This window comes from Diorhabda carinulata, chromosome 7, assembly GCF_026250575.1.
Source record: "Diorhabda carinulata isolate Delta chromosome 7, icDioCari1.1, whole genome shotgun sequence".
Taxonomy (NCBI): Eukaryota; Metazoa; Arthropoda; class Insecta; order Coleoptera; family Chrysomelidae; genus Diorhabda; species Diorhabda carinulata.
In genome coordinates, this window is record NC_079466.1 from 1,954,525 (window position 1) to 1,972,218 (window position 17,694).

General features: G+C 31.8%; 2 protein-coding genes across 5 annotated transcripts in view; one reads left to right on the top strand and one right to left on the bottom strand.

Annotated features, from left to right (window-relative positions):
* The first annotated feature begins 545 nt into the window (after positions 1-545).
* On the top strand, positions 546-4,202 carry LOC130896226 (SKI8 subunit of superkiller complex protein). Of its 3 annotated transcripts, none has more exons than XM_057804172.1 (8): positions 546-715; positions 780-837; positions 892-1,019; positions 1,228-1,394; positions 2,524-2,759; positions 2,999-3,186; positions 3,303-3,474; positions 4,082-4,202. In XM_057804172.1, the coding sequence occupies exons 2-8, from the start codon at positions 835-837 to the stop codon at positions 4,169-4,171; spliced, it is 984 nt and encodes a 327-aa protein (XP_057660155.1). In that variant the 5' UTR covers positions 546-715; positions 780-834; the 3' UTR covers positions 4,172-4,202. The 3 variants fall into 3 exon arrangements, with proteins under 3 accessions (XP_057660155.1, XP_057660153.1, XP_057660154.1); XM_057804170.1 differs by having other exon boundaries at positions 625-710; XM_057804171.1 differs by having other exon boundaries at positions 637-837.
* Positions 4,203-4,647: 445 nt separating this feature from the next.
* LOC130896227 (uncharacterized) overlaps positions 4,648-17,694 on the bottom strand; it is an 87,454-nt gene continuing 74,407 nt past the window's right edge. Inside the window, exons 5-6 of one of the 2 annotated variants that reach the window (XM_057804174.1) lie at positions 17,235-17,410; positions 4,648-8,121 (exon numbers count right to left, since the gene is read on the bottom strand). In XM_057804174.1, coding sequence (XP_057660157.1) covers positions 7,973-8,121; positions 17,235-17,410 — 325 coding nt within the window. In that variant the 3' untranslated portion in view covers positions 4,648-7,972. Of the gene's footprint in view, positions 8,137-17,234; positions 17,411-17,694 lie in introns of both variants that reach the window. The other variant, XM_057804173.1, reaches the window with a different exon arrangement.

The following is a 17,694-nucleotide window of genomic DNA, read 5'->3' on the forward strand; positions in this document are numbered from 1 at the left end:
AAGAGCTTATACTGTATAAGCTCTTTGGCTATTAGAAATCGATTTTTCGGAACAGATCCTGGAGTAATGAGTTCACTTATCAGTTCATTGTGAATCCTAGCCCAGAACAAGATTTTTACCAGTTTCTAATTTTGGGTAAAAATTTCAAATTCGAAACTCAGCCTACAACGATCTGTTCAAATATAATAATTATTATTGAGCAGGGAGTTATCCACTTAAGAAGTTTACAATAAATTATTTTAAAACCAATAGAATATGAAAAGTCCTTGTGTTAGAAATTTCAAAAAATTAGTTTCTAGGAACGTTCTTTTTATAGATCACTGAACTGTTGAATATATATAATCTGAATGATATTCTGTTCTCGAATCAATTTCAGAAAATATTATACAATTTTTTTTACAATTTAATTGTAGCTCTGAAAGTATAAATTTCTTATGCTTTTCGAGTGCGAATCGTGATACACAGCACATAACTATACTATCATTTCTAATGCAATTCAAGGCTAGATACTGTGCTCACAAAACTATTCATTCCATTAATTCAATTTTATTAAAATTATCTAAACTAAAATATTGAACAAAATTATACAAAACTTTTGCCTGGATGTATATGTACATACACAACAAAATCGACAACATCTTCTTGAAAATAAGTAGAAGCTAACCCTATTTGTTTGCGCCAAAATTAAACTGACAGAAACGACTAATATTGTTAAGTACTTTTGCTACATCTAATATTATGTTTATTAATACTAACTTAACGTAACTTTCATCTTTTAGGGCTGTAGAGATATATTTTAATTTGAATGTAGTTGAAGAATTCCACAAAAACGTGATGGTACGTGAGATTTAATCATTTTATATTCAATACTCATCGGACATTTATTTTTAGTATTCGGTTTTACATAAAAAGGATAATGCTCATGATGAAGGCATTTGGAGTTGTTATTGGGGCCGGTATGTTCCAGAAAAAAAGAAAAAATCCGACGAAGAGAACCAAGGAGATGATGAAAAGTCCAGGTATTTTTAAGATTTAAATCAAGTCAATAAACTTGAAATAGGGAAATGTGAATCTTGCCAGATTTAAGCTCTTTAAATGAAATATATGTTTCAATGTTTTTATGAAAATTTCACATTTATGCCAACTTAATAAAGTGAATAAAATAGGAAATTGGTATCAGGGTGCAGCATATAGAGTTGAAATTATTTCTTGAAATGAAAATTTCAGAGACTCAGTGATGTCTGATGAATCCCCCACAGACTATATTGTTACTGGAGGAGTAGATGATCTGGTGAAAGTTTGGGAATTTCAAGATGATATACTGACTCTTAAACACAATCTTGAAGGTCACTCTTTGGGAGTTGTTTCTGTGGCAGTTAGTAATAACGGAAAATGTAAGTATACATATACCCGAAGAACTATAAAAATAAAATAGGTCCTAATAGTATATGGGTTTTGGATGTTTAGATCTGTTAATATTTGATTTTAGGACATTTGTACTTCATATTCCTACATGTTAACTCCTAAAGAGAAAACAGTCATCCCAATATATAAAATAATTTTTTTAGAATATATACCCCAAAATCAATTACTCACTAAACTCAAATTAAATTTGCTGTAGATTAACAATTTCACTGCTCTTTCCTGTTTCTTATAACAAACATAAGCACTAATTTTACCAGCGAGAGTTTTGCAAATACTATATTACAAATATGCCTTGGAATTTTTTGCTAGATTTTGCTAGTTAATTGCCTACAGAGCTAACAAATAAATCAAAACAAGAAGGCGGAAATTTTATTTTTAGAACAATACACGAGAATTAAAATTATCTAGCTTCACAATTGTTTTTAAATACATTCAAGATCATTTAGAATTTTTTACTAGTATTTGCCTACAAAGCCAGTAAAAAATGGATTAGACAAGTTTTTTAAGAGAAAGATAATTTTGCCAGCTTTACAGTTTATTTTCAGTACTTTTATTTTCATTCCTAATACATAAATTTATAATCTGAAAACATATAAATATATTGTTGATTTTGTTTTTCTAAGGTCATTCGTCAGAGAATCCAAAGATGCACCTCTAGATAACTGATACAAAAGTCTTATGAAGTTGATCTATATTTATATCTAAGTAAAAAAATACATTGAACATCTTCCACCAGTTGAAAAATTGATTATTTGTTTCTTAAATTCTGATGGTTCTTTGACATCAGATGAGGGTTGCAAGGAATGAGATACTCCAAAAAGGTATTGATCAGGTGATGATCAGTATGCCCAGATGCATTAGGGAATGAATAAAATATTGGGGAACTACAATCAATTATTAATGTTGGTGAACAGAAACTTAGATGCTCCTCACCTGATTATAGTGAATTTTACACATATGATGAACTCCTCAATATGTATGCCAAATATTATCGTAATAAAATAATTATTATTGCTTGGATTTCTGTATCACTGAGCTTAATAATAAAAAAATTTATCCATGTTTTAAATAAATTAAAATAAATTCAAACTTTTTTAGTATGTGCTTCAAGCTCTTTAGATTCAAGTATGAGAATATGGGATTTAGAAAGTGGTGAAAAAATTGCTAATGTTGATGTTGGTCCTGTTGATCTTTGGACAGTTGCATTTAGCCCAGATGACAATTACATCATCTCTGGCTCACAGACTGGAAAAATTACAGCATATAGTGTAGAGACTGCCAAAGCAGAACAAACTTTTGAAACAAGGGGAAAATTCACCCTTAGTATAGCTTATGTAAGTTAATATCCTCTAAATTGTTATCTATAGCTGAAAACAAAAATTAATTACCAGAAATGATATAAAACTCTAATTTTTGGTTGTGTATGATTTTCTATTAATTATTAACTTTTTTTTTGGACAAACTTGTAAGGTTTTATATTATGAAGCAAGAATAAATTTGTTCGATATTTTTAAATAAGTTCATATAAATTGCTCAGTTGACATTTAGAAAGCTGATAATGGACATGTTTCAGAGCCCCGATGGAAAGTACATAGCTAGTGGAGCTATTGATGGAATTATTAATATTTTTGATGTAGCAGCAAATAAATTATGGCATACTTTGGAAGGTCATGCCATGCCCATTAGATCTCTTTGTTTCTCTCCCGATTCTCAGTTACTTTTAACTGCATCTGATGATGGACATATGAAATTGTATGACGTGTGAGTATAAAAATTTTAAATAATCGCAAATGTCCATGGTTTTTCAAAATTTTGATCTCTAATGCTTCAAATTGAAAAGATAGTAAGCTCAATTCTATGTTTGTTTTATTTTATAGACAGGAAACTAGTTTGATTGGTACTCTATCCGGTCATGCTTCATGGGTACTTAGTGTAGCCTTTTCTCCAGATGGAAAGAATTTTGTGTCAGGAAGTTCAGATAAAACTGTAAAAGTATGGGATGTTGCTTCAAGACAATGCGTTCATACTTTTAATGAACATAATGACCAAGTAAGTATCTCGATTATCGAAAGATTTAATCCATTTTAGAATAATGGATGATAGAAATGAGTGGAAGGAGTGACAAAAAAGATAAAATAAAAAACATAAATATAAAAAAACAAATATACACTTTAGATTATATAGAGGAAAGACAGCTAAAATGGTGAAGATACTTACAACGGATGAATGAAGAACGACCCGTTGAAAGAATATGGAAAGCGAAAATTGGATAAAACAGAAAGAGAGGTAGATCAAGAAAACTGTGGGATAAAGTAATAACAAAACAAAGCTAACCATGTGTGATTTTTCGATAAAATGAATCATAATTTTGATAGGGTCTTTCTGATTTTGAAAATTTCAGAAAAAGTCGGTATTAGCTGAGTAACAACGCTTTCTGATTGGCTTAAGATGGGTGAGGGTGAGCATAAGCTTTTTACAAGAAGCAAGAAACCGCACGAGAAGCTCCAACTCCTCTTCCACGCGTTTCCTACGCTACCCATTACAAAAGTGCAAACATTTATGCAACATTTTAGATTGTTTTAAATATTAACTTCTATTTCTCTCTTTATATAAATTTTTAAAATTATTTTTTATTAATATTTATCTTTCGTTTTAGGTTTGGGGAGTGAAATATAATCCAGATAGTAATAAGATCCTTTCTGTATCTGAAGATAAAAGTGTTAATGTTTATAATTGTCCAGTATAATTATAACAAATATACATTTTTTTTACTTGGAGTTTTGTGCATTTTACAAATAATACTCAAAATTTGACAATATTGACAGACGAATTAAATATAATGTGAACAGATATTTGACAATTATCAAAACATAGCCTTAACTATCTTTATTTTTGGTATATTTCTCTGCTATTGAAAGAGGCTTATTTTTCAAAACAGTTCAATGGAGTTGTATCAACCAAAATGATTATGATCGTTTTGTTGGATAAACGTATTAATTGTGCTCATGAACCAAGAGAGGACGCTACGGTTTATTTCCCCTTCCCGCATCAGCGAGTTTTTTACTGAATCTGAATCTAAATTTATTTTCCTTGGTTTGTCGTATAGAGGTTCTCTGATTATTTCCTTTTATCATTTACAACTTACAAACTTTTGTAGGGACTAAAAAGAAGACTTGTAATTAAACTTTATCTAAGCGTTTGGGGAAAAACTATTGAAACGAATAAACTTGTTAGCATTTTATTAAAAGTATTGGCAAGTAGGTGAAACATAGGTATACAGTACAAGAGTATAAAGATATAAGCTATAGTATAAATATTTCTTTACTATATCAAACATACGACATAGTTAACTCGTAATACCAGTAAGCAGAGCTAAGCTCGTGTTTTTATTTTGATAATAATGTGTGTCTAAATGCCTAATATCTAATTTTTAATAAAGAAACTAATGTAGTTAACGAGAGAGAGAGCTATTCAAAAACTAAAATTGATATTTTAACTGTACTTTGTATGTTCATGAACGTAGCTTTGCTTTTTAATCATATACAAGTTAATTTTTTTCAATGAAATCCGACAGAAACGACACATATCTTGTTTATAAATATGTGGCATACTGCATTATTTTTTTGTAAACTGATTTGGGCACAAAGTTTTCCCAATACTTTCTGTCCACGCCAGTTTTTATAGAGAAGACCCTTTTTAGAAAACACTCTCACTTCAACAATTTGTGAAAATTTTTGTTATTATTGTGGCAATGTAATTCGAATTCACTGCCTACATTCTAAATCTATTGTGAAAATCACGGTCAGTGCTATTAAAATGTGCCAATTTTCATTTATTTTAATTATACTATTGAATATTAGAATTTACTGAATGTATGTATCTAATTGCAGGTCTATATTAATAAATAATTATTGACGTTTCATTCTAAATGTTACCTGACAGTTACAATCTTGATATATGAATTAATAGATCAATTGCCATATGAATATTATAATATCATTTTTTCTTGAGAGTACAAAAAAAATTTGTCCTCAATAGGATATTTATACAGAAAACAATTATTGAAAATTAAAAAAAAATTGTAGGTAGTTTAAACATTTCAGTAAGGTCGTCATATTGCGTGACGCCTTACCTATAAAATAAACACTGAACATATGGTACAAACTAAATAAGACAGTTAATCTTTCGGTTATTCTCAAACAAACGTTATTATTAAACTTTCAATAATCTGAAAAATGGTATATAAATCGTGTTTTGTGTCAGGATGTGAAAATATCACGACTAAAATACCTACAACAAAAATGGTTTGACATTGTTGGTCGTTTTGACGATCCCGCGAGATATAATTTAACTTATTTTAATATTTTATAGTAATTAAGTTTATTATGCTTCCAATTTTTAACGTGATTATGTAAAAACTTAATCTATAAAAGGTTTATTCACTCTAATATATATAAAAAAAGTTGTTTTATTTATACATAATTTATAAATGAAAACAGTATTATAAAAGCACATGCTACGTTGCCGGCAACGATAACCTCGTGATCATCAAGCAGTAGATTGAAGTAGATTAAAAGTGTGCTTCGTCGGTGCTGCAGGTTTTTTGCAGCTTCCCTAAAATCTGGTGAAAAAGTTCACCAGCGAAATGGCCGACGATAGAGAATAATGCAGCCGCAGCTGTATCCGCCTGCCCCCATTTAAATTAAAAATCAACAAAAAATAAAAAAAAGCTTACAACATATATTACCAAATCGAGAAGAACCGTTTTCACTTATTTAGAGTTCTCTTGTCGGCCTCTTCTGGCCAATGATCGATCGCTTTTCCTCCTTTCAGCTAGGACAGCACAACCTCACGCAACAACCACCACCCCAGCTTTGCAGAGGAACAATATCAGGGCCAACTTCAATATTCCTCCTATAAAAATTTTTCCTTATTCAACCAAAAACCATCCAACGAATCGAATAGCCATCAATCAGCGCGAGATTGAAGTTAGTCGGTAATAAGATGCAGAACGACGAAGGTTGCGCGGCCAAAGACAAGTTTCCTTTCTCACTTATTGTAAAGGCCGTTGGACATGATGCAAAACAACGTGCAATGCAATGCAAGAAGCAATATTTCTTAATCAAAAGCATGCGCAGATGAAACTCAGCTGATGGTTTCATGCAAGATGTCACACTTAGAATATTATCCGTTTAGTGTCATTTGTATTGCGTGTGAGCTGCAATTCTAGACACAAATGAGTTTCTGATCTTAGTAATATTATGTTTCATTTTCAACAATGTTTTTTATATTTTCTCGTCTATTTTCCTCTCGTTTTATCTAGCCAGGGCCAGGTCCACCATCGCCTGGGTACTTTTTTCTATCCATCTGACTCGTAATGCAGCAGCAGATATAATTATTGTCAGTGATGCATTAGCCACTTTTTTATTGTTTACTTCACCTAGATTTGTTTAACAATGATGATAACAAAACTAGGTAAGTAAGTAACGAAGTGAAAAAACGGTCAGTGGTTTTGGAGCCTGATGGATAGGTTAATTGTTAAGCCAAAAGTAAATAGATTGCAGCTTGCACGCAATAAAAATGGCATAGAACCGATGATGAAGCAAGTGCGAGATCTTGCATGTAACAATCAGCTGAACTTCTTGTGCGCATGCTTTTTATCAATAAATTTTGCGTCTTGCGTTGCATTGCACGTTGTATTGCATCATGTCAAGCAGCCCTAAGTATTTGTGAACCGATTTCTTTTGTTAAAACTCTATACCAATAAAGTGTTTTTCATTAGTGATATTATTTGCTAAATATACGTGTGTAAAGACAAACATCAAGCAACATTTCATCTTCTATATTTTGTAGCAGTGAATTCGAATTAATGGTGTATATTTAATGTTTGAAAATTTATACAAAATGCCGTTGGGGTGTCAGTTTCGAAAAAAGAGCCTCGACTGTTTCTACAAGCTACCGACATACAATCACAGCTTTTGATTTGGTAGTATCACAAAATATTCCCAGTATTTTTGTTACCACCAAACTTAATTTTTATTTTAATAAAATTAAGTGAAGCGGAGTAAATATCATTTTATTTCTTATAACTAAGCTTGGTGCCGCTAATTCAAATTGTGCTTCTCGATACACTAATAAACAAGATGATTACTACAGTATAATTTTGTACGATTATATTATTGCGAATTTGGAATGAAGAATGAGTGGAGAATTTTTACAGTTATGTTACAGAAAATAGTTTTGATTCAAAGAATGTGATGACTGGGCAAATTGGTTACCTTCTGGTCCCTAACATCACTCGTTACTACCGAAGTAATAAATAAATTTTATACATATAGAATCTGAAAATGTACTCTATATTCTATTTCGTAAGAACCCCAAGAAAACTTAATTGTTATATTTTAGAGTTTGAGATAACCGAAAATAACCAACTCTAATGCATTCTTTAATTCAGTTACCTCAAACTACTTCAAAAATAGAAGTCATTTTTCTTGGAATTAACTTATATAATCTTAATATTAAATTATATTTCGCGAAAGCCGCGCCGTTAAGCTTTGGGTTCTTGTATTTCGACTGTGACACTCTCTAACATGGGTGTAGTCGCCGAATTTAAATTGAGAGCTTGAGGGGGACTCTTGTTGGACTTGGTAGATGCTGCTGAAACATTGCTGCTACCTCTTGATCCTCGACGTGATCCTAGAAATAAACGCCCTATGGTAGGGATGTTACTAATAATTTTTTGTGTGCGAAAAGAGAAATTTGAAAATAAATGGAAACTAACTACACTGTATGAGTATCGCGAAAGAAGGGATTTTTTCATATTCTAGGTGCTAAAATAAATAGATTTGAAATTTGAGAAACATTCTTAATATAACATTATTTAGAAACAATAGATTCTCAGAAAGAAAATTGTGTAGGACTGAATCAATCTGACAGTCAAGTATCTCAACTTAACCCGACTGTCACGCCTGATGCTTGATACTGCGACGAGTTTTCAACGAGTAGCTATAGATGATGCGTGAGAGTAGTGTTAGTTGGTAATAAGATACAGAACGACGAATGTTACGCGACCAAAGACACGCGGTTTTTGACGTAACGGTAGCTACGACGTGCTAAAATACTCAATATTTCAACTAGATAACTAAAAAATCTCTACAATTGTTATTCTGTATTAAATAATAAATTCCAAATTAAGAAATAAAAAATAATGTTTACCTCCCTTATAAAATTCGGTAAACATCTAACAAACCGTCAATCCACGTGGACTCATCATCTCCACTGTTTACCTATGAAAACATCGAAGAAGAAGATGAGTATGTGGTATGTGGTCTTTACAACCCATCATAATTCAATCAAATGATGACTTTAGTTCAGACGATTCTGACTACAACTATTATTCATAAAGATACTTTGGAATTGAAATGTTTTTTTCTTTTGTTTTATTTGCAAAGAATTTATTTTCCATTATGGCTTTGGCTTTGAAATTTGGTTATCAAGAAGGGGTACAAAAACGGCTCAGTTCACGTCTGGTACTCTGTTTAAGCCAAACGCCCTTACAGGTAGGTACACGTTTTATAATTTAATATTCAGTTTTAGCAAGTTAACGAGTTATAATAATGATTATTTTCTAAGTTCCAAATAGGACTGCATTTAAGTGAATCTGTCTAAATAACGGCGTATAATACCGTCCAATTTATGAAGATTTTATTGCCTTTTAACGAATACTTTCTCGCATAAGATGATATACATATTTTCAAAAGTATTTTTAAATATAATAAATTTGTAAAATGAGGTATCTACGCCTATAGTAGATCAAACAAAATTATCGGCAAGAGTTTTTACAATCTGTAATTGATATTGGAACAACTATAATACATCACAATAATAGGCTAACGCTGTCACATATTTTGGGTGATTCACAATTTTGTTATTGTATTGAGAAGTATGGTATATCATGTGTAATGTATTCTCCCACCTTCAAAATATAGTTTTGGTCAAAAGTAATGTCGGATATGGTTTTATCAAAGGTCTGAAATTACGAAGCTGTAGGTTTTGGATGACGATGAATGTGGAACTTCCGGTTGTATCGAAGTAGACATCAACTTTTTCATTTTAAATAGAATCTGACATTTTTTATTTTTTCAAAATTTTTAAGAATAACACTCAATTATTTCGATATTAGTAAAGGGTAGAGTATTGATGATGAAGATTTATAGTTAAACGTTAATTGTTTATATTGATTCGAGAGTTTTCTTCATCACTTCGTATTTCATAATGAATAATGGCAAATGTAAGATTTACTATTGATGATTTTTCGAATCTTATTATTTACGGTGACTGTTGAACGGAATTGCACGGTTTTGGCAGAAATATAATATATACTAATGAACTAAATAAAACTGGTGATACTCGTAAGTATATTGCGCTTAAAAACTGTCGTAAGTTTTGCTAATTTAAGATAAGAATTGACAAAAATAAACTAATAGTGGATAGTGAGATAAACGAAAAAGATACTTTGAGTTATTTTACTGCCGATTGTTAGAGATTTTATTTTGTCGACGAAAATAATTCTTCGCATTTCGAAAACACAAAAATGGAAACCATTTTCGTATCATTTAATAAAAGAGAAAAGGAAAGTTCATATAATAAGTTATATGGTGTGATGAAGGAAAGTTTAGTAAGAATTGATTATTTAAACGACATAATTGTAACTTTTGGTTTAATAAAAATCAAAATCTTAGTAGAGAACGTTATTTCCAAGATAGTGGGAGTTTTTGTGCAATAAAACACGGTAAAATTTTACTAATAAAATTAAGTGGTGAGAGATATTGCAACATTTTAGAAACAGTCTCATACGACCAACCATACTTCAAGAAATGGAGAGGCGGCTTCAGGTTGGTATCAGCAAGAAAGGGCACCTGGGGTGGATCTCCCAATAGGCCTGGTAGGCCCACGCAAGCTCCCAGGGGGCGCACAGTTCAGAGAAAAATAATATTTGAACGATTATTTAGAAATAAAAGTAAATAGCCACAACTTAACGACACGTATCTCATGGAGCTCATGATTGTGGCCCTGAAAGTTGAAGCAGCTGTGGCAGCAATAATGGCTATGCTTTGTTGGGGGAATAGTCCGCGGTTTGGGTCGTTTTGTTTCAGTCCCGCGAACGTGAGGTCACAGGTCAATACATAAATTTTCTCAAGCCAAGAACCAAATAAGCTCCTCAAAAAACTTGCAACGATAAATTTGCATTGTGAATTGATGTTCAATTAACATATAAACCTCATATAATTCTCAGTAAAGGTTCTTAGGAAAGTAAGTTTAACCAGACTAAGGCTAAGCTAAAGGCACCTTCTTCAGTTCGACAGTTAGAAAAAATTATTCAATCAGCTACCTTCTCAAATAAAAATGGCAAAAACTTGAGATAAGTTTCGAGGTTTGACAAAGGCATTTCTGCTCGAAAAATCTTATTATTCAGTAGTTGAATTCTACAATTTACCATAGACTCTAGAGACTGGCATAATTCAATTTGTGATGTAAGATATTATATACATTATAATTACTACTATTGAATTCAATAATTACTTTGTATTTTTACATGATGTAATATAAAAAAGCTTCTCTCTTTCTCTCTCAAATTGCTAAGTCCGGCCCATAGAATCTCCGCACAACTTTGGACGCATTGCTCAGAAAATTTACGATATGTTTGGTGATAGATGGATTGCCAATTAGTGTTTGTTTCCTTGGTCAGCTCGCTGTTCTGACTTTGCTCTTTAAGCTTTTGTGTATTATTACATTTAGTTGTTTGTGTTTGTAAGTTATCTAATTAAATTAATACAAAATACCTAGTCGACGTTTTTAATGACATCCAAAAATTAATAATCTTTTCATGCTATTGATTAATTTTCAGTATAAATGAAATATTATAACGTTTTTCGTATTTATAATTTATTTATAAACTGTACAATACACTTAAATTATAATAATTTGCTTATAAATATCATTTGAATAATTTCTGTCATTACTTTTACTAATTCGTTCTTTTCACTACGAATATTTATTTAAAACTGAACCAAACTGCGTTTAAACAAATCATTTATACACCTAAATAAAATTAGAAAATAGAAAGTTCTAGAACAAAAAGAAACAAATAAATAAATAGACTTTCCTAGAAATTATTTGAAAGAAATATTGTAAATAAACCGTCTTCTATAAGAAAAAATTAAAGTTAAAGTTAAAATTCCATTGTAGCTGGACAGGGCCGGACTTAGGATCTATTTCGCGAGCTTGTTCGTAACAATATAATAATGAAAATGGGCTAATGTTGAAATAATTGAGTGTCTTAACATATTGAATACCTCAAAATTGTTTGGATTTAGGTACCTATAGAGAATACTAATACAAAGCGAATTGTCTTAAAAAAATACAGTGGGAAATCTAATTAAATACAGGGTGTTTTATTTAATGTAAACGACTTACGAATAATTTATTTTCTGCATTCTGGCGGCTAAGCTTAAAACATCCTGTAAGATATATCAATGAGTTGGACATATGGAGCGAGATATCAAGTCCATACAACCAAAGTTGACATTTACTTCTGTTATAACTGGAACTGCCACATCAAAGATAACAATATTTTGGTACTCATCCAAAAGCTAGACCTTCGCAGATTTTTAACATATCTGTATCCGTCACTATTTTAATCAAATCTTCTCGCGCCATACCTTGTAGTGTTGGCAGAAATTTACTTCTTTCACGATACGGTCCCGAAACAATGTCACTAAAGTTAGCAAAGCAAAATGAGCAGAAAGAAAAAAAATAAGTGCCATATTACGAAATTTTCCGCTTTGATAGTTATTCAGAAAATGGATATTCTAGTAACTTTGAAATGTTAGCAGAGCAATGCAAGTTAAACGAGCAGAATCAACAGATAATGAAAATAGAATGCTTCCATAATTTTTCTCTTGCTTAACGATAGAAAAAAAATTTGTAAGAAAAAATTTTTTTATTCTTGCATTGAATTTTCGAATTTCACGTCTGTTTTTGGGAGAGTAAAAAAGTTTCACAAACAGACGAATAATTAAATGCCATGAAAGAAATGAATTTTTCGTAGAGTCATGAAAAGAATGACTTTTCCCGAGTTTTCTTAGCAAAACACTATCATAGGTTAGATATTTAGACTTTTGTGGCCTCACTACGTTTTAATTAGCATTAGTGGAGCGTTTAATTATGCAAATTTTCTCCGAAAACATTTGCCAATTCCAAGAATAGTGATTTTCTTTTCTTACAATTTTTTTATAATTAAGGAACGATGCATTTAATTAGCATAAGCATTCTACTTTAGCGAATTTCTCAAAAACTTGCACGACGGAAAATTTTCTAATATGACACTTATTTTTCAGCTTATTGTCTTTTCCATCTGGTCATATTGCTCTGCTAACTTTAGTAACATCTCGAATTATTTCAATTTATATACGCACCAGTGCATTAATTTTTAGACAGATGATTTGCACAAATGCTTGATAAAAACTATATTGATTATGCTAATTATTTCAATATACACATTAATCAACAATTAACTACGAACATTTGATAAAATATGATAAAACTTATAGTTATTGACATGACAAATATTTTTTCTGAAAATATAATAATTTGCCACCCTAAATTAATCTGTAAATCAATTCCGAACTTTTCGCAATCTCAATAATGAGCGTTCTGGTAGTTTAATTCAAATTAATTTCAAGCGTGCCTTTTAATCTTGACTGAAGTTTTATTAGCTATCAATAAATTCTTATACAAGATGTACTTAAGACGTAGAAGTCAATGCAATTTCGATTCGGGAAAAATGGAAAATAAACGTTTCTTTTTATTCGATGTCTTCACAAAAACTAATGCATCGGTACGATAGAAAGAACATACAATTTAAGGAAAAGCTGTAGGCAACAAATATAAGCTTAAGCTGTGAATTGGTTTTAAAGGAATAATCAAAAATGTGCAATACATTCATAAATTCCTTATCTTAACCTTCTGATATGGCATCGGTAGGTAGCGTTAAATAAGTAAATAAATAAATAAAAACGTTCGTTAAAAATTATTAAACACAAAATAATTTAGACAAATACTTCTGATAGTGATCAGGGCTGCCAAATTTTACTTATATATTCATACACTGAATACAGACAATGATTATTATTTGATCATTGTAGTACTAGTCAAATAATCTGATGAAGTAACATGAAGATTGAGGGTATGTAGTAAATTTGGGCGATGAAGTAATCAAATATTGCAGGATTCCAACAATGTAGAACTAACCAAAACTAAGTAAAAACTTATACGAGATGTGGCAATTGAGAACTAGAAATTTAGTCATCATTCAGGAAATGGCAACATTGCATGACTTCGTCGATATCTCTTCAGAAAAGTATTTCACTGATTTATCTCGTTATAATGAGTGATTCATTGCAGTTGCTGTTTGTTTTAAGACAAGTTTTTGTCAAAACTACACGTGTTTGAATGGACGTAGCGGTTGAAAGAGGGACGCGAATCATTAGAATACGATTCACGTGAAGACGTAAGTCGTTAATCGCGGATTTAAACAAAGAAGGGGCTATGTACAGAAGTAAATGCAATATTTGATCTACAAGGATTTATTGTGTCGCATTTGAGTATGACCCCTATCTGGGGAAGACGTCCTAATTGCGCCTGTCGCAATTATGATCATTTTTTCGATATTCACGACATGGTGAATATGCCGGTCAAACAGTTCCCGTCATAACTGGATTGATTTTGCATCACGTCAACGCACCGGCACGGGCCTATTTCTGATTAAATGTATGAGAGTTTTTGGGAAAAAAACGCTCTCACACCGGTCTCGACATGGCTTACAGAAGGACAAACAAGCTGTGGTTAACTTTAGACCATTACCAAGAATGCTTTGAATCGCAAATGTTAATGAAACAATTTTATATGAAATGTTATTTGCTTGTTTTTTATTGGTAAATTCCTGGTTAATTGCTACAGCTCGTACATTATCAACAAAGTATATTATCCAACCTTTCAAAGTAGGTTATTCTAAATATGCCGGATGAAGACAACCTGTCTTCTGAATTTACTTAATAAATCTTTAGCACAATTGCAGTCTGCATGTATTTATGTAATATGGTCATTTCATATAGATGGCTGATGAATTTCCATAGCTTACCATTATAGCACAATAAGTTTAAAAAGCCGTGAGCAGCAGAGCTCCATCACGAAAGTCGAATTTTTCGTCGAATGAAGAATTTAACTAATACACAAACAAATCTTTCCATAAAATGAATTTCTTGGAAATGATATCAATTCTCAATCTTATTTCTTTATATGGAAAATTTGCTATTCAGCAATAACTTTTCATTTCACAAGTTAACTCTCTCTCTCTCTCGAATGAAAATTCATAATTTCAATAGACCCGGTGGTCTCGAACCCTCTTGTTCAATTCCAATTGACAACAAAGAAAAAATTGTCATAATGACAAGAAATTTCGAAAAGTTAAAAAAATCACCCTAGCAACGATCATACTCGTATTATTCATTAAATAGGAGGCGGTCCAGTTCAACAATTACAACGATCAAAATGATTTCGGGCGTTTTGTGCTAGAAGAACTGAAGAAGAAAACTTTGAACTTGAGAAAGACAATTCTTCAACATCACTCCTACTTGCATGCGAAGTTCGAACCCTCTAGTTAAACTTTTTCTGGCCAAAAAATGAGAAAATATAACAAAAATGACCATAAAATGGAGAGGGGTGGAGATAGAAAGTTTCGACCTTAGACAGGAAATCATCTCGCAACTAATTGAACCTACATGTGAAATCTTATTTTTCAGTCGCTTTTCGTTTGACCTGCAGAGGTGAGCAAAGGTCAAAAATCACTTTTTTTGCACTGCGACCCCTCGAAATATTCATTTGTTGTCAACCAAACTCTAATAACATCAATCCGCCGCCAAAAAAGCCATGTATGCTAATTTTGAACCAAATCGGACCCATAGCAATTGCTCGAGAGACGAAAATAAACTACAGACATTCGAAAAACCATCATAATCGTGTTCAGGAGGTCTCAAAACATGGGAAAAATGATGTGCCCCCCATTTTTCTTCTAGTCATGCCTACCGTAATAGTCTAATTTTTCTTGAAAAATTCGACTAAAAATGAGACTAATAGATCCGGCTTAAAATGGAATTGATCGGCAAAGAAGTCTTAAGAGACTAGATTGCAGAGTTACAGTTAAAAAGTGCTTCATACTTTCTGCAAGTATTGTCTCTTTTCTCCACTAAACATTGATTGAAGCAACTGAAGCAAAAACAGACACAAGCACTTTTTACACCATGCAATGTTTTTCTTTGTTCGATTGACTACCGTTTATCAATAATAAAGCAACTAGGTTGGATTAATAACGAATAGGTTGTTTGACCTGTTATCCTACGTAATCACTAAACGCGGCAATTCGACTCGATGGATTACGACACGGTGCGAAAATATCAATTTAATTGTATGTACGATGTATCACAAAAAATGTGAATTATAATGTATCCTAACATTGCGTCTATAATAACATACCAATAGACCTGATATGTTTTTTGTCAAATACTTTCCTCATTACGTTTAATAATTATAACGTGATAGACACTTCTGTTATATAGTGACTATCAATCTTCTTCTCATGCTGTCTTCTCATTGAAGGTTGGCGACTACGTTTATAAATGCGTCTCTGTCCCTAGCAACATGAAACAATTATTCTCCGACGCTGAGATTTGTCCGTTCTTCCATGTTACGGATCCAGGATTTCGTTTTCCTGCCGATGTCGTTTTTTCCCTATACTCTGCCCAGCATTATGTTTTGTAGCAGTAGGTATTCGTCGTTGCGTAGATTTGTCCTATGTAAAATGTTTTTCTTATCTTAATAATTGTCAACAGCTCTCTTTTGAGACCAATGCGCCGTAGTTCTTCGTCGTTGGTGATTTTGTCAGTTCAGGGTATCTTCAGGATGCGTCTATAGAGCAACATCTCAAATGCCTCAAGTTCTTTGATCATTTGAGCTTTCAAGGTCCAGGTTTCCACTATGTACAGTAGTTCTGCCCACACATAACATTCCATGAATCCTATTCTGACGTGAAGGTTTAGATTTCTGTTTGCAAACATTGAGGAGTACTGGACAAATGCCTTTCGAGCCATTTCAATTCTGATCTTCATTTCTTAGTCTGGGTCCATTTGAGCGTTTGTGACTGAACCCAGATACTATTTGTTTTCCATTCAGTGTGAGAATAGGGTTAATATTAATATTTCGGTTTCTACTTATAACTACGAATTTAGTTTTTTCAATATTCATAATGAGTCCCACATCTTCACATTCACATGTCTATCAATATCTGAGTGAAATTCATTTTTCAGCTCCTCTCTTCAGTTCTATTCCATATTATTAGATAAGTAGCAGCATTTGGGCTCCTGAGTTGGTATCAGTTTATAGGGATGCATTTTATTTTCCTCAATTTTGTATATAATAAGCTAAATGGTAAATAAGAGTTGAGAGTGATGTAACAAGTTTGCGAAATAAAATAATTTTCTTTTTTTAATGTCATTTTTTTGCAATAAATCTGAAAACATTCAATATTTTCGAAACAGTTGAAGGTAGATCAAGAAGATTGGACTTGAATTATGTCTAGAATTTTCTTAACAATCTTTTATAACTATTTCCACCATTCCAAATATATCTGTATAGATTAGAATAAGTCATTTGTCTACAGCCTTACCATACTTATCTATTAAATCAACATATACCTTGTGAATTTGGAGAATGAGCTCTCAAAGAAGCAATGCTAGGTTGTCTGCTCGGTCCTCTGCTGTTACGGGATCCCCTCCTTTCGTGGAGGTGTTTGTTTTCTTTAAGAAGAGATACATTCATCAAGCGTGGGTTCGGAGTATTGAATATTGTTCTGTTTTCACGCCATCTTGCCCTTTAAACAAAAAAATATATAATCGTTCAATAAACTGTGATTACACACTATTGGAATTTTTCATGTGATTATTTGAATGGGTTTATTTGCGAATAAAACAAAAATTTGTATTTTCATTTTATGACACTATTTTTTAATCGTAAATTTATTCGAAAAAAGCCGATGTATGGCTTAAAGTGTGACAACAATTCTCCATCTACCAATTAGTGTAGATTATTGAACCGTTGTATTTTTATTTTGTTAATTTTCAACACTTTATCGTCAAACTATTGGAATGGAATTCT